Below are 20110 nucleotides of genomic sequence, written 5' to 3'. Positions count from 1 at the left end.
GATGGAAAGCGCGACACCGTAGTCAGCATCTCATCGGGCCCCAGAACTTTCTGGTGGGCTGGGTAGGGCATGCTGGGAGAGTGCAAAGACGGTGCCTGTACTACCCTCGCAGACCCTGTGAAGCAGGGTCCACGGTGGGAGCTGACCCACTCCCTAGATGAGGGCAAGACGGATGGGCCAAGGGACGCGCAGGGTTGGACCCAGTAGTCCCTGTGGGGGCCTTTGGCATCAGGACACACCACAAGTCTGATTGTGTCGGTCCCAGATTTGCCTTCCTGGTGTCTGTCATAAGGGAGATGACAGGCTGGGGAGAGGGAGGCCTTGTAGAGCAGCAGGGATCGTTTGTCATGAGAAGCATCTATGTCAGGCAAGTTCTGGTGTCTGGTGAATCCAGGTGTCTGGGCCTCTTGGGGAGGGGGCAGTCTGCACCGTGGAGGTGCCCTTGAGACAGGCAGTGGGTGAGGCTGGCCGGGACTCTGGGTGCGAAGGTTTCCTGCCCTCCCCCAGCTCGCGCTCCGAGGTTCGCCTGGGCCGCTCTGAGAGCCTGAAGGGCCGCGAGGAGCTGAAGCGCTCTCGGAAGGCGGAGAACGTGCCCCGCTCCCGCAGCGACGTTGATATGGACGCTGCAGCAGAGGCTGCCCGCCTCCACCAGTCGGCTTCCTCCTCCGCCTCCAGCCTCTCCACCAGGTGGGCAGGGGCTCGGCCCTCCCACACAGCGGGCAGGGGCGGGGCTAGGGGCTGAGGCTTCATGCTCTCTCCACAGGTCTCTTGAGAACCCAACCCCTCCCTTCACCCCCAAAATGGGCCGCAGGTATGTGACGGGTACAGTAGCACCTATATTTGGTGTCCGTGTCCCAGCCATGGTCAGCCATTCCTCCCCGCAGAGGCTGGGTGGGGGTGCACTCATGGCGTGGGCAAGCAGGTGGGGCCGGAGAGGGAGGGACAGACCCCACGTGTGACTTTGCCTCTGAGTGAAGCTGAGCTGCCCGTTTTCCCCCAGAAGCATCGAGTCCCCCAACTTGGGCTTCTGCGCAGACGTCGTCCTCCCCCACCTCCTTGAGGACGATCTGGGCCAGCTGTCTGACCTGGAGCCAGAGCCAGACACGCAGAACTGGCAGCACACGGTGGGCAGGGACGTGGTGGCCGGGCTAAGCCAGAGGGAGATCGACCGGCAGGAGGTCATCAATGGTGAGGCCGGCCCCTGCCCCGCCACCCCAAGTCCTGTGGGGGTGGGGGCCAAGTGTGGGGCCTGGGGGCGGCACCTCTGTTCTGGCTCATGGGTGACAGGAAAGTCACTACGGTTTGAAAGCAGCACTGTTCCCCAAAGGGACGTGGTTGGGGTCACGCTGGTGAAGCTCACTCCTCGCTGACATTTCCTCCCCACCCAGAGCTGTTTGTGACCGAGGCGTCCCACCTGCGCACGCTCCGGGTGCTGGACCTGGTCTTCTACCAGCGCATGAGGAAGGAGGGCCTGCTGCCCCGGGACGAGCTGGCCCGGCTCTTCCCCAACCTGCCCGAACTCATAGAGATCCACAGTGAGCCCCCCACCCGGCAGCCCCGTGGGTCCGGAACCCGCCTCCCGTCCCCTGGTGTCCAGACCCTCACCCACAGCGCTGTTGGGCCCCGGTGTGGTGGGCAGGGGCCTAGCGGTGCTGAGCCCCAGGCCCCTTTCCTCCCCTCGCCCCAGATTGTTGGTGCGAAGCCATGAAGAAGCTGCGGGACGAGGGCCCCGTCATTGGGGAAGTCGGTGACCTCATGCTGGCTCGGGTACGAGGCACATGGAGCCCCAAGGCCTGCGGGCGGGGCGGGGCGGGGGTTCCCGGGCAGGGCGCTGATGCCTGGGCCGCTGTCCATTCTGCCCTCAGTTTGACGGCCCCGCCCGGGAGGAGCTGCAGCAGGTGGCTGCCCGGTTCTGCTCGTCCCAGTCCGTGGCCCTGGACCTGGTCAAGGCCAGGCAGCGCAAGGACAGCCGGCTCCAGGTGTTCCTGCAGGTGTGCCCCCCTGCTCACCGCCCCGACACTCAGCCCACCCGTGCTGGCTTAGCGAAGCCTGGGGCTCACCAAGGGGCCCCAGCTCTGGCACTGGGGAGTCCCCCGTGTCCGTGTGCCCTCCAGCAACACTGACACGTCCACTCGGCACAGACCACTGCTCACAAAAGGCACCGGATGAGCCGTCCACAGGCCTGGCTCACCTGCTAGTCCCTGTGTGCCCGTAGACGGACCTGCTTCCTGTCTAAGACGTGGGCACAGTACCTGCTCCGTGCGGCTTCTGTCCCCCTGCACCCACCACCCGTCCCCTAAATGTCAAGGTGGAAGCTGCCACCCCCCTGACCCTCCCCTTTGACACCCCCCCAGGAGGCCGAGAGCAACCCCCAGTGCCGCCGGCTGCAGCTGCGCGACCTCATCGTGTCCGAGATGCAGCGCCTGACCAAGTACCCGCTGCTGCTGGAGAGCATCACCAGGCACACGGCGGGTAGGCCGGCGGGTCTGGGCGCGCAGGGACGGCAGTGGTTGTGAGCGCTGGGGCAGTTGGGCGCTCAGCGCTGGCAGGATGCGGCGTGGCTCAGGGCAGCCTCTGAGCGGACACGGTGGGCGCCTCCGATGGCCGTGGTCCCACAGCAGGGGCCGTGACTGGCTTTTAGTCCCCCTCTGTGCACAGGACACACCGTATATGGCGCCTAGAGGAGTAGCGACTGCTGAATGCAGGCCTGGCCCCCAGTTCTCACTGTCCTGGGATCCTCACCACCCTCGAGTTTGGGGCACGAGTCGTCCCACAAGTGCTATGTCGGTGTTCCTAGAGGCACGCTGCCTGCCCGCAGTCACCCTCAGCCCTGTCACTGTCCCCACACACCTGTAGAGCTGGCGGAGGTGTAGCACGAATGCCTAGGAGCCGTCAGTGTCTTCAGAGCGGTAGTCTGAGGCCCGAGGACGGTCCGTACATAGGGGCCTTAAGTGCGCGGCCTGCAGGCCCACAGGAGCGGCGTGTGTGTAGCATGCCTTCTGGTCCACGGTGGTCGCCAGGGCTGTGAGACATGGGGACGTGGGACTCGGACTGACTTCTCGTGCAGGTCCCCACCACTGCCTCTGTTGGCAGGTGGCACCTCTGAGCACGAGAAGCTGTGCCGGGCCCGGGACCAGTGCCGGGAAATTCTCAAGTTCGTGAACGAAGCAGTGAGGCACGCGGAGAACCGGCACCGCGTGGAGGGCTACCAGAAGCGGCTGGACACCACCTCCCTGGACAGAGCCAGCAACCCACTGGCCGCAGAGTTCAAGGTAGGAGCCAGGGGCGCCCCCGGGAACAGCGCTGGTCAGGGCCCGAAGCGGGGCAGGGGATGGGGGCCGTCTGTGAGGACAGCGTTGCAGAACTGAGCACATACACGCCCCGGGGGGGTTCCCAGGGCGATGCAGCCGGCAGCCCGCCAGGGAAGACACGCGTGAGAGCGGGGGTGGCACTTCAGACTGAGAGGACTCTCCATTAGGAGGGACTGAGCTGAAGGGACAAGCGGGGGAGCCGAGCTCCAAGGAAGGTGTGGGGCCCGTTGGCATGTCCCCCAGCACAGGGCTTCGCAGGGCCTTTTCTGCCTGTGTGTGTCGCTCACAAGAGGGTATGGGCAAGGGACGCCTGTCACCCTGGTCCCCAGCAGCTTAGCCTGGTGCCAGGCGCGTAGCGGGTTCTTGAATACTTGCTGAATGAATGAGTGAATGAACGAACAAACAGACGGACAGACAGACAAGTGAATGGCTTCTCCCTAACAGAGCCTGGATCTTACAACCAGAAAGATGATCCACGAGGGGCCCCTGACCTGGAGGATCAGCAAGGATAAGACCTTGGGTATGTGCCGGGCGGTCACGGGGACGTCTGGTGGCTGGACTGCATCCCTGGGCACCTGGACCCCGGCCTGAGGGCAGGGAGGGGCCGTGGGGCAGCATGGAGCACGCTGGGTGAGGCGTGGGCTCTGCGCACCAACAGCCAGGCCCAGAGCCACTGGTGCCGGCACTGCCGGGGTCGTGGGGACAGTGCACGCCTCGCCAGCGCCCCTCCACCCCCCAGACCTACACGTGCTGCTGCTGGAGGACCTCCTGGTGCTGCTGCAGAAGCAGGACGAGAAGCTGCTGCTCAAGTGTCATAGCAAGACGGCCGTGGGCTCGGCGGACAGCAAGCAGACCTTCAGCCCCGTGCTCAAGCTCAATGCCGTGCTTGTCCGCTCGGTGGCCACAGGTGTGCACGCGGCCCGCGAGCCTGGGCGGTGCAGCCTTGGGCATCCCCCTCCCTCTGTGTTCCTCCACCGCCCTGCCCCATCCAAGCATGGTGGGGAGGGGAAGGCTGGGGGGGCCCAGATGACAACAGACAGTCTGGGGCAGGCAGGACGCCACGGCAGCGCCCGCCCAGGTGGGCCAGGGTCGGGATGGGGGGATGGGCAGCGGGACAGCTTCCCATGACAAGTGACGGGCAGGGGACTGGAGCTCACAGAGCCCGGCCCCATGTGCACAGGCGTTTCTGGGGGAGGCAGGGCACAGGGAGCGCTCTGGGGCCAGAGCCCGGCCACCACAGCCCTGGGCTCGCTGTCCTCAGCTGTGCCGTCTGGGGCACCCACCCTGCTCTTGGGAGCTCAGGAGGGATGGTGGGAATGAAAAGTATTACAAACCCGAGCACCATGCTTGTTGGCCTTTGCTCTGAGGGCTGCAGGAGGGTGACGGGGGCCCTGAAAGATGCCAGCAGGGTTCCAGAATTCCCTCTGTACCTGTTGTAAGGGGGTCCTGATGGCTCTGATGACCCAGGTGTGTCATGCTGCGTTCCTCATCCGTGTCGAGGGGCCTGGGCTCCGGGCCTGCACTGTCACCTGGCCGCCGGGAGCCATGCCCCGGCCACCCCTGCCGTGCCCAGTGCAGACCCTTGTACCTTCCTTTCCTCACAGATAAACGGGCCTTCTTCATCATCTGCACCTCCGAGCTGGGCCCACCCCAGATCTATGAGCTGGTGGCATTGACGTCTTCAGACAAGAACACGTGAGAATTGAGTCAAGGGTCCTACGTAACTGCTGCCCCCTTGGGACCAGGGTGGTGTGTATGAGGGCAGAAAGGCAGGGATGGGCCCCAGAGCCGTCAGAGGACGGGCGTTGGGCAGGGAAGTGCGAGGTCCAACGGACTCGGAGAAGCTTGTGTGGTCGCCGTCCGTCCCGCAAGCAAACCTGTGGCAGGGAGGCTGTTGCCAGCCCTGTGCTGTCTTCCCTTTCACTGGCCCCACTTCCGTCCTTGTCCCCAGTGGGTGCTGTAAGTTCATGCCTTCTTCTCAGCTGTCCACCTCCAGGACCCTCACCCCCGGTTCTCTACCCACCATGCCCCCTGATGGTGCCCGCCGAGCTGGCATGGCGCAGGGAGGACAGGCGAGACAGGCAGTTTCTGACCCTCAGGGTGTCCATCTGTGGGGTGTGGGTGATGAGTTATCGTGAAAGGGAGCAGATACGGAAGCTCTGAGGGGAGGTGGGAGCTGCCTGAGGGCCGCTGGGGCAGCCGAGAAGGGCGCCGGGCCCGCGAGGGTGGCCGGGGCGCCGTGTGTGCGCCAGCTCTTGTCCTTACAGCCCCCTGTCTGCCGAGCTGCAGGTGGATGGAGCTGCTGGAAGACGCCGTGCAGAACGCCACCAGGCGACCTGGGGCTGCGCCGATGCCCTCCCACCCCCCACCCCAAGGCCCCCAGGGGCCGTCCCACCAGAGCCCCAGGCCGCACAGGTGCTTGTCCTCCAGGCCCCTGCCGTCCCCTCCACACCACCCGCTTGCCGCTGCCCTCTGCCCTCATTTCTGGGCACACCTCCACCTCCCTCCCTGTGTGCTGTCCCCAAGAGCCCTCACCTGCTGTAATGGCGACCACAGGGAACGTGGGGTGGGGCAGAATCGGGATGGGAGAGGCTTGGTCAGCACCCACCTCTGTCCAGGCTGCCAGCAGGTGCTGAAACCTGGCCCTTCCTTCTTGGGCCCTACACCTTCATTGCCCATTCTGTCCGGAGGGTGGGATTCCACAACCTCTCCGCCTCCTGACTGGCAGAGAGCCAGCGTTCTCAGCAGGTGACCTGCCGCCGCTTGTCACCCCCAGGGCAGGACTGGATGACTCAGAAGTGTTCCACAGTGAACCGGAGCCTGAGGGGCTGCCTGGAGGTGAGTGTCTGGTCCCCGCCTGATCGGCTTCTCCTCCCACAGCACTCCCCACTTCCTGACTTACTAGGCTGTGTGCTCATTTTACTCTTTCACTGGCCCTCGCACTGAATCGAAGCTCCTCGGCCAGGGTCTTTGCCTTACTCAGTGAGGTCTGCCAAGAGCCCGGGCCAGGGCCTGGCTGTAGTAGGTGCTCAGTACGCTCTGGACCGAACGGGCCAGGCTCCCCAGCCCCTGACACCCAAGCTGGCGTGGGAGCAGCCACACGCCCTCCCTCTTCCCTGCCTCACACTGTCCTCCGTGTACAGCAGGCCCTGGGCCCCAGCAGAGGGCCCAAGGGGAGCACCCGGCGCTGCCAGAGGCCCCCGAGCCTGGGGGCAGCACCGAGGACGAGGAGCCAGGTGCCGGGCCTCCCCCCTCCGCACCCCTGCACGCAGCAAGCAGGGGCGGCAGGACCAGGGACCCCATCGTCCTGCCCCTCCCAGGCCCTCTGCTCATGGATGGACTCGCCGATGCTGCCCTGGAAGATGGTGAGCCCCCCGTGGGCCCCCGTGCCCACCCTCCACCTACCCGAGAGTCTCCCTGGTACTGCTCAAGGAGACACGTTGCAGGGGCACAGCTGTCACTTCCGTGCCTGAGCCCTGCGACGGGGGTGGGGCGGTGTGGTGACCCTTTCACCACCCTGGCATCTGGCACCTGTCTCCCTGCAGTGGAGAACCTGCGTCAGCTAATCCTGTGTGGCCTGCTGCCGGGTCACCCCCTGGGACCACAGGCTGCCGGGGAGCCTGAGGATGATCTGACACCCACACCTTCCATCGTCAGCACCACCTCTCACCCCTGGGACCCAGGCTCCCCCGAGCGAGCTCCCAGTGGGGGTGGAGGGGACGGCACCCAGCTCCCAGGGCCAGAGGGGGCCCAGCCAGAGCAGGAGGATGTGGCTCCCTGTTCTCTGGGGCACCTGCCCGCCAGGACTAGGAATTCTGGGATCTGGGAGTCTCCCGAGCTTGACGAGAATCCCGGGGAAGAGACTTCGAGCACAGAGGCCACAGGAAGCTACCAAGTCGTGCGAAGAGGTAAAGTAAACGCGCCCGCTGGAGGAATAGGCACTGTGGCTAGGGCAGAGGCCAGTCCCCCCAACACCTGCTTCCTTCCCCACCACGTGCCGGAAGCCATGCGTGGGCTGTCCCTGCATCCTGGGCGGCACACGTGGTGATAGCAGGCCACGGCTTTGGGGCTGCACGGCCCCACTCCGTCACTTCATACCTGGGTGACTGTGGAGCCGACTCTGAGTCATCTCTGAGCCTCGTTCTGTGGTGAGGGCATCACCCCTGCCTGGTGCACATCAGCCATCAGTACAGGTCCCTGCTCACCCCGCACGGTGTCACATCCCTCAGACAAGGACGGTGCGTGCAGCCAGTCCCTGCAGATGGCAGGTCGTGGGGTTGGGGCAGGCGGACCTGACAAGCTCGGAGGGGCCGTGGGCCCGGCTGAGAGGCCGAGGACAGGAAGGGGAGTAGCACGGGACCAAGTGCAGGGGCCACCCCACCTGTGGACAAAAAGGCCCAGACTGGCCAGTATGGGAGGGTCCGTTGAGGAGGGAGCGTCCACTGGTCTGTGGAAGCAGCTGCAGCAGGAGTGGGTGCCGGGGGTGGGAAGGGGTGCCCCGCCGTCCCCAGCGCTCGGCTCTGCCTCCCATCCTGGGAGCCTTTCTCGCCCGCCCGCCTGCCGGAGGCACGCCCTGTCCTGGGTTTCTGGGAGCTGCCCTTCCTTCTCTCTCCTTCGGTGCACTGGTGGGAGAGCTGTCTGCGGCTGTGGTCACATGTGACCTTCGCTCACTCTGCTTTTCCCTTTTTCTTTTTCTCCACCCACTGCTGTCCTTCCCGCTCTCCCCCTCCCTTCTCTTTCGTTCTCTGCTCTCCCTGGTGGTGGTGGTGTTGGTGCAGCTGAGGGCGCAGGTGGCAAGCCTGTCCCTGCCCCGCCAGAGAGCCGCCCGTCAGAGCCTGAGCCCCGTGACGTGGAAGGCGGAGCAAAGGCTGCGGGTAACGAACCCCTCCCGGGCGTCGTGTGGTCCCACGGACACACCCCCGGACACACTCCCTCGGCTGGCGGGTCTAGGTGACGCAGTATGTGGACCAGAAGCTGGCAGACCCTGTGCCAACCTCACACAGGCCCCTTCAGAGCAGGAGCGTGAGCAGCCTGTGCTCAGTCCGGGGACAGGGCCCCCCCAATGTCCTCTCCCTGACATTTGGAACCACTGCATCCCCACACCAACCACAAGTCCTGTGTCACTGTGCACATATGCTCATGTGGCCCCCGCGTTCCCGGTGTCTGCCTGTGCTCATGGTCCTGTCTGACGCCCGTGAGCCGGGGTGTCTCCAGGACCGTGACGGAGGTGGCAGTTGGGACGGGTGGTGCTGAGTTCATCAGCAGAGCTTGAGGTGGGCCGACTGAAAGCGGCCAGTGCCCCTGCTTTTCAAACGTGCCTGAAAGTGGCCACCATCTCTTTTCCCTCCAAGGGATGGGACTCCCTCCCGTCTCCCACATGACACACAACAGCCTGCCACTTGTCCCTTCATCCCGCCTCTAAGCATCTTTCCTGGTCTGGGCCACGCTAACGCGAGGCTGCCGTCTGGAAGGCTGCCTGGAGGCGGAGGGCTTTAGGAGCTGGTAGGCAGTATGAGGCCAGAGTCCGTGCGCTCGCCAGCGGCATGGGGACCCGAGCGAGCGGAGGGTGGCTCACACGCGCTCTGCTTGGCCTCCTAATCTCTCGCTCTTGCCACGGGACAGGGAACTGTTTTTACATCAGCATGCCAACAGGACCCCTGGACTCAAGCAGCGACCCTTCCCAGCCTGACAGCCCCCCTGCCTGGCTCCCAGGGCCCGGGCCCCAGCTGCGCAGGGGGAGTGGGGACCGGAGGCGCCCCAGCCACTCAGCCCCCAGCCTGGCCCTCAGGGACGTGGGCGTCATCTTCCACACCATTCAGGAGCTCACCCTCAAGCTGCACAGACTCAAGGTGAGGCCTCGGGGTGTGGGCCACGTGTGTCCCGGGAGCCCCCCTCTGGCAGGAGCAGCGCCCGACAACAGACCTCCCCGTCCTCTGCAGGACATGGAGCTGGCCCACAGAGAACTGCTGCTGTCCCTCGGGGGCGAGTCCTCGGGCGGCACCACACCTGTGGGCAGCTCCCACACGGAGGCGGCCCGGTGGGCAGACAGCTCCCTGTCACCTCCAGCGAAGGAGCCGCCGTCGTCTGACTGCAGGGACAGCTGCGAGCTGGGGCCCTGCCCTGAGGACGGTGAGTGAAGCTTGGACACTGGACATCCAGCTGGTGAGGGGCCGTGACACCACGCAGAGCGAGGACACAGCGTGGTTCTGACGGGTCCCCAGATGCATTAAGTCCCTGGCCCTCACGAGCTTGAGGACTTTCCAGGCGAACCCTAAGAGGGAGGGTCACCTAGGGGCCAGCTGCTCACTGTCATCACCTTGTCCTCCACAGGCCCCAGGTCCCCCCTGGAAGACAGCTCGGCACACGCAGCCACGTCCCCGAGACTGTGACTGTCCAAACCTCCAGACCGTGCCCTAGGGCCTGGCGCGAGGCAGGGCAGGGTGCGACGCCTGCATGTCTCCTGGGAGTCCAGCCCCGTGTCTTCTCCTGCCCTTTGTCCCCTCCCCCACCCCCAGGCCCCGTGTCCCTGGTCCCCTGGCCCATGTTGCCTGTGCCTATGCCTGTGGACGGCTGTGCGTGGGCGCCCTCAGACGTGCGAGGGGAGGGAGGCTTCTATGTCAGTGCACTTTGTTCCCCTCCCCGTCTCCACAGGGCCCAGGGCTGGGGGGCGCCTCCACCTCTCGGTCACATGGTTTCCTGTAAATATGTATGTATGTATGTGCGTCTTTGCTGTTGTAAATACCTGTCCTGGGTGCCGGGGCAGCTACAGAAGCGACTGTAAGGGAAGAGGAGGCTCCCTTGTATCTCCTAGTCACCGCCCAACACCGGGACCAGGTCCCAGGCCCATGGGCCCAGCTGGCACGGGGCCGGCCAGCAACTCCCTCCCCGGGGTCATCTCCTCTGCAGGGGTGTTCCTACCCCACCTGTGTCCACCTTCCCCACACCCTCACTACAGAAAACCTGGTATCAGGTACGGAGCAAACGGCCCCAGGAGCTGGAGGCGGGGTGAGTGCTGGAGCATCCCCAGGGCCCACCGCAGCCCTGGCCTGTTACCACGTCCACTGCAGTCCCCACTGACTAATAGAATATACACACTGTGCTAGGTGTATATATACATATATATAAATATATATATAATATATAAAATATAGATATGGAAATGACTGTTTTGTTGTTAAAATGATGTATACGCTTTTATTTTCTTCCTTTCATGGTTAAGATTTTTTTTTTTTTAAGAAAAGTTAAATATTCTTCACTGTGGCGGTGTGTGTGTGATTCTTGGAAACACTGTGACAAAGGTGCAGTGGTTGTCCCACGACTGGCTCCAGTTGGCTCTGGGGATGGAGCCCTCCCCCCTGGCAGCCAGACCCCAGGTATGTGCCCACTGGACCAGCCTGGGCATGGCCAGCACAAGACAACACGCGCTCCCTGCCCCGCCCCCCCCCAGGAGTTCTGGGCCCAGAGTCACGAGGCCACTGCCCCCAGGGAGCTTCCAGGTTTTACAGCTCACGGCCCCGGGTCCTCTGTGTGTGGGTCCTCTCGGGAGGCAGCCCTGACATCCCCCCACATCGTCGGCTGGCCCTGGTTTCAGATCGAGGACATCTGCAGGCCTGTGTCCTCTAGGGAGCACAGGTAAGAGTGACTCCAAATGTTCCAAGTACCAGTATTTCCGAAACAAAGTTTAGAGACAACCTCGCAGGAAGAAGTACAAAGCCTTTGTTCAAGATGCGAGCTGCGCCCGGGAGCTCAGCCGCAGGGCCTCCGGGGGCCGCAGGAGGGACGGGCTAGATGGGGGGCGCCAGGGCCTCCTCCTCCCTGGCCTTGGCCTTGCTTATGGGGTCCCTTGGCAGCATCAGCTCCTGGATCGTGGTGTATGCAGGACATGGCAGCGAGAAGAGGTTTTTCTGAGGAGGGAACGGCAAGCTGACAGCTGACCCCGGGGCCGGCAATGGGGGTGTCCCGGGACGGACAGAAGGCAGAATGACTGCTGAGGTGGTGGGGTGATGGAGAGAAGTGGGCGGCAGAGCCCCGCCAGGGCCGACGAGGACTCACCGCGAGGCACAGCCGGAGCAGCCCCACGGGGCCCTTGGACGCACTCTTGGACTTCAGCAAGTGGGCCTGGCACTGCACCGTGCTGAGGAAGCCCTCCAGCCCCACCTCTGTGATGCGGTTTCCTGGCGGAAGGAGCAGGCAAGCTTCCTCCCGGCCAGACACACGCCTGCCACCGCCTGTGGCTCCACAGCCAGCTCCCAGCTTGCCAACCCAGGAGCTGCTGCTGCCCTGCGACCACTCCTCTGGCGGTTTCCCTGGCCTCTTTACATCCCACCCACCTCTCAGCTCCCACTTTACCCGCATTGTCCGGCCCTGGCCTGACTTCCCCTCCCCCAAAGCCCCAGCAGAAGAGCCTCCAGCACCATGATGCCCAACCATGGGACAGGCGGGTCGGGGTGGGGATGGGAGGGGACCCAGGCAGCAAGCAGCAGAGGGCTTAGCACATACGGACGAGGTTGAGGTACAAGAGGACCTTGTTCCCAGCCATGAAAACTTTGCCATGGCGGTGCTCCACGGGCTCCAGCAGAGGGCTGAGCATCTCAGTAGCTTCAGCAGCCAGCTGCTAAAGGAGGACATAACTGCAGTAGGGGACAGGGAGCTGGTCACCAGGCCAGTCATTCATTCATTCAACACACGTTTGCAGGGCCGGCCATAGTCCAGGCTCTGTCCTAGGTGCTGGGGACACAAAAATAAATACACACATACCCTCAAGAAACAACTGTAGGGAGACCAGAAAGTGATGTGTGCGACAAGTGGCAGAGGCCAGTTCAGTACTGTGGGAGCACAGGGGCAGTTCCCAGACAGACGAGGGGTGGCTCCAGGCAAAGAGAAGGGGCGCCAGAGGACTGGATGGCGGGGGATGGGGAGGCAGTGCCACAGTCCTGCGCAAAACAGCAGCACAGGGTCCACCTGACCTTCGTAAGACCTGCCTAGGTGGCCAGAGGGCTGTGGGAAGCGAGGCCATTTGGCCTGGGGTCGGAGTCTCCCGGGGCAGCTGGCTCCACCCACAGCTGGAGGGCTGGCAGGGGTGGGAGCTGTGCAATGGGCAGTCAGGGAGCAAGGAACAGACTGGTCCCGGAGGACAGGGAAAGGGCGGCTGGGGCAAAGGAGGGGAACTGTTCCCAGAGCAGCTGTGCGAGCAGGTGGAGGAGGTGCTGGTGAGCCGAAGGCCAGACAGGACCAAAGTGGGGACTCCTAACAGGCATGGAAAGACCCAGGTGTCCTGGAGCCTGAAGGGGAGGGGGGCAACCGGTAACCCCAGCAAGCCCAGCTCGGGCTGCGGGTCAGTGGTTGGGGCAGGAGTGGAGGACCAAATGTGAGCACAAGTGGCTGGAGACGGCGGAGTGGGACGGGCGCGCGGCAGCCTACCTCTGAGTCCAGGAGGGTGTTGCGTTTCTCCTTGCTCCCCGTCTTGGACCCTTTCCCCTTGGTCACTTTCTGCTCAGGGATGGTTACCTCTGGATGGAAGAGGAGCCAGAGTGCAGGCCTGACACCACCCCGGGCCCCAGAGAAGGGCTGGGTTTGGGTGCAGCAGAAACAGAGCTGGAGGGGGCCCCGCTGGGGGCTGGGGGGCAGCCTCGGGAAACCAGTGTGGAGCACGGTGGGACAGGCCAGAAGACCAGCTCCTGACTCCTGCCTCCCGGCCCGGCCCCCAGCGCCGCTAGCACTTACTCCCCTTGCCTGCCTTTGCGGGGTCTTCCTTCTTCGGGGTTCCTTGTATGGGTGACGGCCCAGACCCCAACTTCTCCTCCTTCTTCACCACTTCCTGTGGAGGACGTTAGAGACAGGTGAAAGTCCTTCCTCTCTGGGGGCCGAGACGCAGGTGGGGAAGGAGCCAGGGTGGGGCCGGGACACAGGCGGGGCAGGGCCAGCGTTAGGATCCTGGGCAGGAAGCGGGTGGGACCTTCACTCCCCCACCTGTTCACCTCCAAGCCCCACAGCTCCTCCAGGCCGAGGCCGAGGCTCTCGTGCCCAGCGCACACCTACCCCTGGCTTCTCCTTCTTCTTGCCCAGGCCCTTAGCGGCCTTCGCTGCCTGCATCTTCTCTGTCTTATCCAGGGTGACAGAACTGAGCGCCGGCAGCTGGTTCTTCTCACGGTCCGTTTTGGAGTCCCCATGCCGAGAGCGGGAGGGCTGTGCTCACAGACGGGAGGCGGGGGAGGGGGGGGCGGGGGAGAGGCCGGTGCCCTTCAGTGAGGGCGGGGGAGCCTCCCGCCTGAGTGGTAGACCCCCTAGCAGCACCCCACCCCCATCTCCCGGCTAAAGGCTAAAGGTGTTTGTTTGGGAGGTGCTGTGAGGAAGAAACGGCAGGGAGCCCGGGGGCGGGCTGGGGGCTCTGACTCCTCCGTTCCCGTGCGCTCCCCGCATCCACTCGGTCAATCCTCTCAACAATGCCGAGAAGTAGGTACAGGCGAGGAAGCAGGGCCAGAGGCTAACATGCCGAGGTCCCAAGCCGCCGAGTGGCCGGCGGGCTAACTCGAGGGCTTCCTCTTAGACGGGGCACGCTGCTGCCCGCAAGGGGCTGGCGTTCGCCACACCCGTGCAGGCGGGCCAGGCGGAGAGCGGCCAGGCACACAGAGGGACAGGCCCGCGCCGCGGGCGGCTGCTCACCGAGCGCGAGCGCTCCTGCACCCCCTTCGCCAGCAGGAGGCGCCGGCGCTCCACCACCTCGCGATGATCCAGCTCGAAGGGCCGCAGGACCTGGCGGGGCGGCGCGCGGCGGGTCAGACGCCGGAGCAGAGCCGAGCTCTCCACCGGCTGCCCGCCGGCACACCCACCTCGGCCAGCTTCAGGGCGCCCTTGTCCTGGATGCGGTTGTGGGCCAGGGACAGCCAGAGCAGGGAGCGGTTCAGCCGGAGGCCCTGGGGGCGGGACGGGGCAGAGCGGGTGTGCGTGAGGCCCGGGGTCCCTCCCGGCGCCGGGGGCCTGGGGCCCTCCCGCCGCTCACGCACATTGGCGATGTAGCCCGCGCCCTCGTCCCCGATGTGGTTAAAGCTCAGATTGAGCGAGACCAGGGTCCGGTTGCAGCTGTGCAGCGTCGACAGAGCCCGGCCCAGAAGCTGCGCCCCGCGGTCATCGATGTTGTTGTTCCGCAGAGACAAGTGCACGACCCTGGGCAACGGGAGGGAAAAAGGGTCCCAGGAACCCGGAAGCTCGGGGAACCTTGGGGGCATGAGGAGGTCCATCGGGTCTGAAGGTGGAGGGACAGGAATTGACGTTCCCTGGGGAGGTGCTCGAGGGGAAGCAAGGGTGGGGACTAGGAGTGGCCTGGAATGGGGGCAGGCCGAGAAAGGGGGGGGTAAAGGCGTCTCACGGGCTGTCCAGTGTCATTAGCTTGTGATACGGCTGCTCCGGCAGTGGGTTCCCCTCCAGAGAGACCTTCCTGAGGGGAGGAGGGGGTCTGAGAACCAGGAAGCCACCACCGAGGCCAGGTGAGGACGCGTGGGACTCGAGAGCAGCTCGGAAACAGTCAAAGGACGGCCCCCAACAGAGGAAATGATGAGACAGTTCTCCAGACTAACGGTCCAGAAGAGTGGCGCATGAAGGGGTCATTTCATCCAGTTAGCCCTCTGGTGAGGTGGCCTCTGGGATGACCCATGATCCCCACTTCTTGGTTCCTATGCTCTCGTGTAATCCCCTCCCCTCGAGTGTGGCAGGAGCTAGTGACTCACACTGATGAACGGAATATGCCCAAAGCGAAGGGAGGCCACTTCTAAGCTTAGCTTCCAAAAAGCCTGGCTTCCATCTGGGTGCTCTCTGGCTCTGGGTCACCGGCAGCCATGTGGGCAGGGCACTCATGCATGTGAGGGAGCTCACGGGACACTGCGACCACCTGAGTGAGCTGGGAAGCACATGCTCCCGCCCAGCTGAGATGACCGCAGCCTCTGCAGGACCCTGAGCCAGAGGCACCCAGCTACCTACATGGATTTATCTCACAGAAACTGACATAATCAATGTAACAATACATGGTCCCTCCACAAAGCTTCTCTATTTGAAAAATCTCTCCCGTGATGTGATCATTGCTCAACCTTTCAAGCTGGCTCATCTTTCATCCTTCAAGGCTCAGCTCCACACCACCTCCTCCAGGCTGTCTCCCACGTCACCCTGCCCCACACCCATGGGGGGGGTGGTGCCGCCTCCACTGAAACAGTCTTCCACCACCACAGTGCCCACACTGCCCTGTGGTATCTGTTCCTAAATCCTGTCCCTCCCTCCCTCCCTGGACTGCCAGGTCCTGGAGGATAAGGACCTGCCCCTAGTACAGTGTCAGGCCCCAGGCAGCGAGGAACGTGAAAACCTGCAGGGAGAGATTGGACGGTGGTGGGAGGAGGGCGATGAGGCCCCAAAGGTCAGGCTCTTCCGGCACTGGTGTAGGCAGAAGAGGGCAGCCCGAGTCTTGGCACATGGGAGCTTCACAACCAGCCAGACACCGGCTGCACCCTGTCTCCACAGGGATGTAAGGCCCAGGCTGCAGGAGCTGGGAGGGCCCCTCCCCTCCCCAGACTGCGCCCTCGGGCCGCCCACTCAGCCCGCTTCCGGCACTGGGGGCCTCCCCGCTTGCCTGCTCCCCTCTGCTGACCTGAGCGTGGGTGAGCAGAGAGGTAGAAGGGCGATGAAGGTGTCCAGGGTCTTCTCAGTCAGCCCCACCTTCCACAAGCTGCTGGTGGTGGAAGGGACAGGAACACAGCTGGTGTATCACCTTCCCGCGCGGTCCTCGCAGCCGCACCCTTCTCCCACTTCTCCAGGTCCCCAGGGTCTTCCCTGCCCCCTCAGTTCTTTCTGGCGAGCCATCCCCCACATTGGTCTCCGGTCCCGTCCCCCGCCCCCTCCGCCACATCCCCTCACTTGATGGCCTGCAGCTGGCTGAGCGGGGGCAGACATTTAGAGAAGATGCCCAGGATCCGCTCCTCAACCTTCCAGCCTGAAGAAGCGGAAGGAGGAAGGCGCCTCAGGCCTCGGGGGGAAAGGGGGAGCCGGGGGGAAGGGGGGTATGAGGAGGGGCGGGGCGAGGACGCGGAGGGGCGGGGCGAGGACCGACGGGGCCCACCGCGGATGTAGATTTCCTTCACCGACTTGTCCTCTGAATCCAGCTCCACCTGGACTGTGGGACGGAAGTACACGTATTTGCTCTCCACGCTGTTGAGGCTGCAGGACCCCGACAGCCGCTGGTCGTCTAGCGGGAAGGGGTGCGAGGGGACCAGGTGAGGCGGGAGAGGCCGGCCCAAGGGGGCGGAGCGCTGGCGGGGGCTGCAGCTGGGGCCAGGCTGGGGTCTGCCAGTTTGGAGGGGAAGACGGGGCATCCCCACCTCCCCAGCCGCCCCCTGAAGCCACCCCTTACACCCACCCTGCCATGCGCCCCGCCATTCGGCCCCCGTGCGACGGGAGGCTGGGGATGGACGAGGTGGCCCTGAAGGACACCCGGGGCTCCACTGTCACTCACCTACCGTGGGCTTTTCCGACAGAGACGTGGACAGGACGAAGTTAGGGTGCGGGCGGGGCCGGGTGACAACTTTGGGGAAGTCCGTGTACCCCGAGAGCTTGCAGAGCTCAGCGAAGTCGGTCTCCAGGGAGCCGGTGCACTGGTACTCCTCTGCGGGCGAGGGGGCGCAGGGAGCGCGGGCCTGTGGTCGGAACCCCAGGCCGCGCCCGCATGCGTTCTCACGCTCGACCACGCGGGGCTTCGGACCTCAGGATGGGCCCCCCCTGCGAGGCGGACAGCCTTACAACCATTTTAAAATGTGAGTTGCGTTGTAAAGACCAACGCTGGAAACAGTGGGAAATCAAGACCTGGAAGGAAGGGGGCCAGGGGCCGCGGGGCGTGCCGGCTCCTCCACCCACCCCATGGGTGAAGCCCGCTGCTTCCACTGGGCTCTCCGCTCGCTGGGGGGCCTCCGCCTCCCACACGGTGTCTCCAACCCAGGGTCACACGGAGAAAGAAGCCCCAGGCCTGATGTGAGCAAAAGGAACCCTCTCCACTCCCATCCCCACCCCATATACCCCAGGTCCAGCAGAGCGCCGGGCTTTAGTTTGTTTAGCGAACATTTATACAGCACTTTCTCCTGTCCCGCTCCACTGTTTTAAACGCCTTAGAAATACTAATCAGTGAAGCACTGATGAATTCAGACAGATGCCCACCACACCCCACCCTGAGTCCCTGAGACCCCGCTCTTTCCTGCTCCCCCGTGGGCATCTGGGAAGAAGTGGGAAGGGTGTCCCTGGCGAATGGCAGAATCTGGAGGCAGAGGGCTGGCTTGGTACCCGCTGGCTCTCCCACCTGCCCAGAGGCCTAGAGCCCCGGCAGCACCACCACCCAGGGCGGGGGAACTTCGGCTAACAGCAGGAGCCTGCCCGAGGGTGTGGAGGGACTGTGTGTGTGGGGGGGGGCATGATGCAGAGAGCTTTGAAGGTTCCTGCAGAAAAGGGGTGAGACACACGCTCCTCATGCGCCCAGGGGGACGCAAACACAAGAAACGTGAGCTGATGGACAAGAGGTACCCCAGACCCGCCTCGTCCAGCTGACTCCTGCACACCCCTGCTTTCCTGGGCTGTTCCCTCTGCTGGGAGAACCCTCAGCCCTTCCTCGCTTCACTCCCACCACCTTTCTCTACAAGAGATTCTTGAACTGTAAGAACACCGGAAAGCCTATTACAATAGTCGCCTGGGCCGGTCTGCGCAGACTCCGATCCCTGAGCCCAGGTGGAGTCCATATTTGCGTTTCGAACAAGCTCGCGGATGCTGGGATGAGGAGGGCCGGAGCAAGCGCGTTTTAGCGCGGCACCGTCCGCTGGGTCACTGCTAGCGAAAGCGCAGGCAGAGGACATTTCGGAGGTCACATTAAGTTCTGTTGGGTAGCGCTTTCTAGAGCAGCGCTTCTCTTCTCAAGGAGATTTCCTAGGACCAGCAGCTTTGCCACCGGCACTGACCAAGAGATGGCACCTGACCAAAGTTTGACCAAGGCCTTTTCCCACGTTGTTTTACCCTGAGTGCAGGACCGGTAAGTTTTGGTGTTTTTTTTTTAACTTTTATTTACTTAAGTGTGTTTGTCCAGGACCCATCAGCTCCAAGTCAAGTAATCTAGTTGTGGAGGGCGCAGCTCACAGTGGCCCATGTGGGGATGGAACAGGCAACTTTGTTGTTAAGAGCACCGCGCTCTGACAAGCTGAGCTAACCGCCGCCCCAGGGCCGGAAAGTTCTTGTCCGCGTCTGGTGGCAAAGCTGGTGGTTATGAATCAAGAAGCCTTCAATCAATGCCCCTCTGCGGATAATGCGTTTCCGTGGGGGTTCTAGCACTTTCACACTCCGACGTACGTACACTCTCCTCCTGGCTCTGTTTTCTCAGAGCATGTAAATCCCACGCGTGCAGGACTGTCTGCATTGGACCGAAAAGCGGGACCTCTCTCCGTCCTCCCAACGCCTATCATCACAGCTTACTGCCTTTGTCAGCCCCCAACCAGAGTGTGGGTTCTTTAAGATCAGTTCAGTTCAAACATCTGCCAATCTGAGATTCAGGAAGTTGATGGGAGTCAAACTGGGATCGTATTTCAAGATGGAACAGGGAGCTCCGCACACAGCGGGGGCACAGTGCATGCTTGTTGCATGAACAAATGAAGTCGCAGTTTACAAAACGCTTTCTCACCATCAGCTCCATTGCAACGCCTCACCGCAGCAGGCGGGCAGGACCCCCATTTCCACACTAGGAAATGGTGGAAAATAGTTTCCACACTCCTCTTCCACAGAGGAGAAACGCGCCCGGGGCCACACACCTGATGATGTTACCATTTGTAACACTCCTTCCAGGTGCCAGGAGCTAGCTACGCTCATACCGAACGTGGCACCAGAAATTCTATTATTACTTCCTGGTGGGCCGTCTCGCCCACCAGAGCGTCCTTCTGCACGTCCAGTCCCGGGCCTGGCGCACGGACGCCGCCCCATCCCACCTGGCCAGCCCGCGAGCCTGATTCGCCCCGCCCCGCCCCCTGCGTACCAGGGTTTTTGGGCTCCTCCTCGCCCACCTGCGGCAGGACGATCGCCGGCTTCTCCTTGGCTCCGCGATCCCCCTTCTTGCTCACTGTGCTAGACGTCTTCTGGGTCGCGGGACGCGGGGCCCTGGGCGACGTCCCCGGTGCGCTCCCTTCTCCCGACATGTGGGTGCGGTCCGCAGCGACTCTGGGAACCCTCACGGGGACGAAGAGGCAGTACGGGTGGTGATTCTTCAGGTAGTGGCTGAATCAGGGGACTCTATTCCGCGTCCACCGACCCGGCGATCCGCAGTGGCGTCGCCTCCGCGTCCCTCTCCACGACAACCGCGCGAGCTGGGCGGGCCCGCGGATGGGAGCAACCGCTGAGCGCACGCGTGCGGACCCCGCGCCGCGGTCTTAGATCGGGGTGGGGGGCGGGGCCGCGGGCGAGGCAGGAGCGGGGCGGGGCCAGAGCGGAGCGGCCGGAGGCGGGCGGCCTGGGGTCCAGGGGACCGGAGAGCCCTGGGGGGCCCGGCCCCGCGGACCGCGAGCGAGGGAAGACGGCCAAGGGCGGCCCAGGACCGGGGCCGAGGGACAGAGACCAGGACGGGTCCGGGGCTAGGGTGGGCGCCCAGTCATCCAAAGTCCCCCAGGAAACTGAGCCCAGGAAAGCGGGAGCTGGCCCGGTCTATCAGGGATGGTGACAGTCTGAGGAATCTAGAACGGGAGAGTCCAGGTGGGGGCAGATCGTGTCCCTGGGCCCGCCCTCCTAGGCCTGTAAGGAGAGGG

The 20110-nt window shown here is 63.8% G+C and overlaps 2 protein-coding genes across 29 annotated transcripts in view; one reads left to right on the top strand and one right to left on the bottom strand.

The window, feature by feature from the left end:
* The window catches only part of ARHGEF11 (Rho guanine nucleotide exchange factor 11), a 74584-nt gene extending 64018 nt beyond the window's left edge, over window positions 1–10566 (top strand). For 10 of the 14 annotated variants that reach the window (XM_033092271.1, XM_033092266.1, XM_033092268.1 and 7 more), the window contains 19 exons: window positions 508–687; window positions 764–811; window positions 1001–1188; window positions 1389–1535; window positions 1688–1767; window positions 1866–1991; window positions 2355–2472; window positions 3094–3272; window positions 3756–3831; window positions 4051–4218; window positions 4916–5006; window positions 5601–5726; window positions 6088–6149; window positions 6455–6676; window positions 6857–7219; window positions 8090–8185; window positions 8934–9160; window positions 9251–9440; window positions 9642–10566. In XM_033092271.1, the coding sequence (XP_032948162.1) occupies window positions 508–687; window positions 764–811; window positions 1001–1188; window positions 1389–1535; window positions 1688–1767; window positions 1866–1991; window positions 2355–2472; window positions 3094–3272; window positions 3756–3831; window positions 4051–4218; window positions 4916–5006; window positions 5601–5726; window positions 6088–6149; window positions 6455–6676; window positions 6857–7219; window positions 8090–8185; window positions 8934–9160; window positions 9251–9440; window positions 9642–9700 (2746 nt within the window). In that variant the 3' untranslated portion in view covers window positions 9701–10566. The remainder of the gene's footprint in view (window positions 1–507; window positions 688–763; window positions 812–1000; window positions 1189–1388; window positions 1536–1687; window positions 1768–1865; window positions 1992–2354; window positions 2473–3093; window positions 3273–3755; window positions 3832–4050; window positions 4219–4915; window positions 5007–5600; window positions 5727–6087; window positions 6150–6454; window positions 6677–6856; window positions 7220–8089; window positions 8186–8933; window positions 9161–9250; window positions 9441–9641) is intronic. The other 4 variants (XM_033092269.1, XM_033092265.1, XM_033092264.1 and 1 more) reach the window with 2 other exon arrangements.
* Window positions 10567–10663: 97 nt separating this feature from the next.
* LRRC71 (leucine rich repeat containing 71) lies at window positions 10664–19654 on the bottom strand. Of its 15 annotated transcripts, none has more exons than XM_033092284.1 (15): window positions 19348–19654; window positions 16804–16953; window positions 16411–16536; window positions 16209–16284; window positions 15943–16023; window positions 14677–14745; window positions 14315–14474; window positions 14141–14224; window positions 13974–14063; window positions 13350–13496; window positions 13035–13128; window positions 12732–12820; window positions 11811–11925; window positions 11364–11485; window positions 10681–11215 (listed from the first exon to the last, which is right to left on the bottom strand). In XM_033092284.1, the coding sequence occupies exons 1-15, from the start codon at window positions 19505–19507 to the stop codon at window positions 11096–11098; spliced, it is 1683 nt and encodes a 560-aa protein (XP_032948175.1). In that variant the 5' UTR covers window positions 19508–19654; the 3' UTR covers window positions 10681–11095. The 15 variants fall into 15 exon arrangements, 12 of the variants coding, with proteins under 12 accessions (XP_032948170.1, XP_032948168.1, XP_032948169.1 ...); XM_033092285.1 differs by having other exon boundaries at window positions 15943–16020; XM_033092287.1 differs by having other exon boundaries at window positions 11811–11922; window positions 15943–16020.
* Window positions 19655–20110: the final 456 nt, after the last annotated feature.

This window comes from Rhinolophus ferrumequinum, chromosome 22, assembly GCF_004115265.2.
Source record: "Rhinolophus ferrumequinum isolate MPI-CBG mRhiFer1 chromosome 22, mRhiFer1_v1.p, whole genome shotgun sequence".
Lineage (NCBI taxonomy): Eukaryota > Metazoa > Chordata > Mammalia > Chiroptera > Rhinolophidae > Rhinolophus > Rhinolophus ferrumequinum.
Note: the sequence above shows the minus strand (reverse complement) of the source record. Positions and strands in the feature narration are given on the sequence as shown.

Bases quoted from the DNA above. Each gene is read 5' to 3' on its own strand.
- LRRC71 (XM_033092277.1), bottom strand. From the start codon at position 19,507: ATGTCGGGAGAAGGGAGCGCACCGGGGACGTCGCCCAGGGCCCCGCGT. The intron at 16,537-16,803 runs GTGAGTGACAGT...CCTTCCCGCTAG, and splicing joins GTCGGAAAAGCCCACGGTAG to ACGACCAGCGGCTGTCGGGG. The intron at 14,064-14,140 runs GTGGGTGTGCCG...CCGCCCCGCCAG, and splicing joins GCGCCCTGAAGCTGGCCGAG to GTCCTGCGGCCCTTCGAGCT.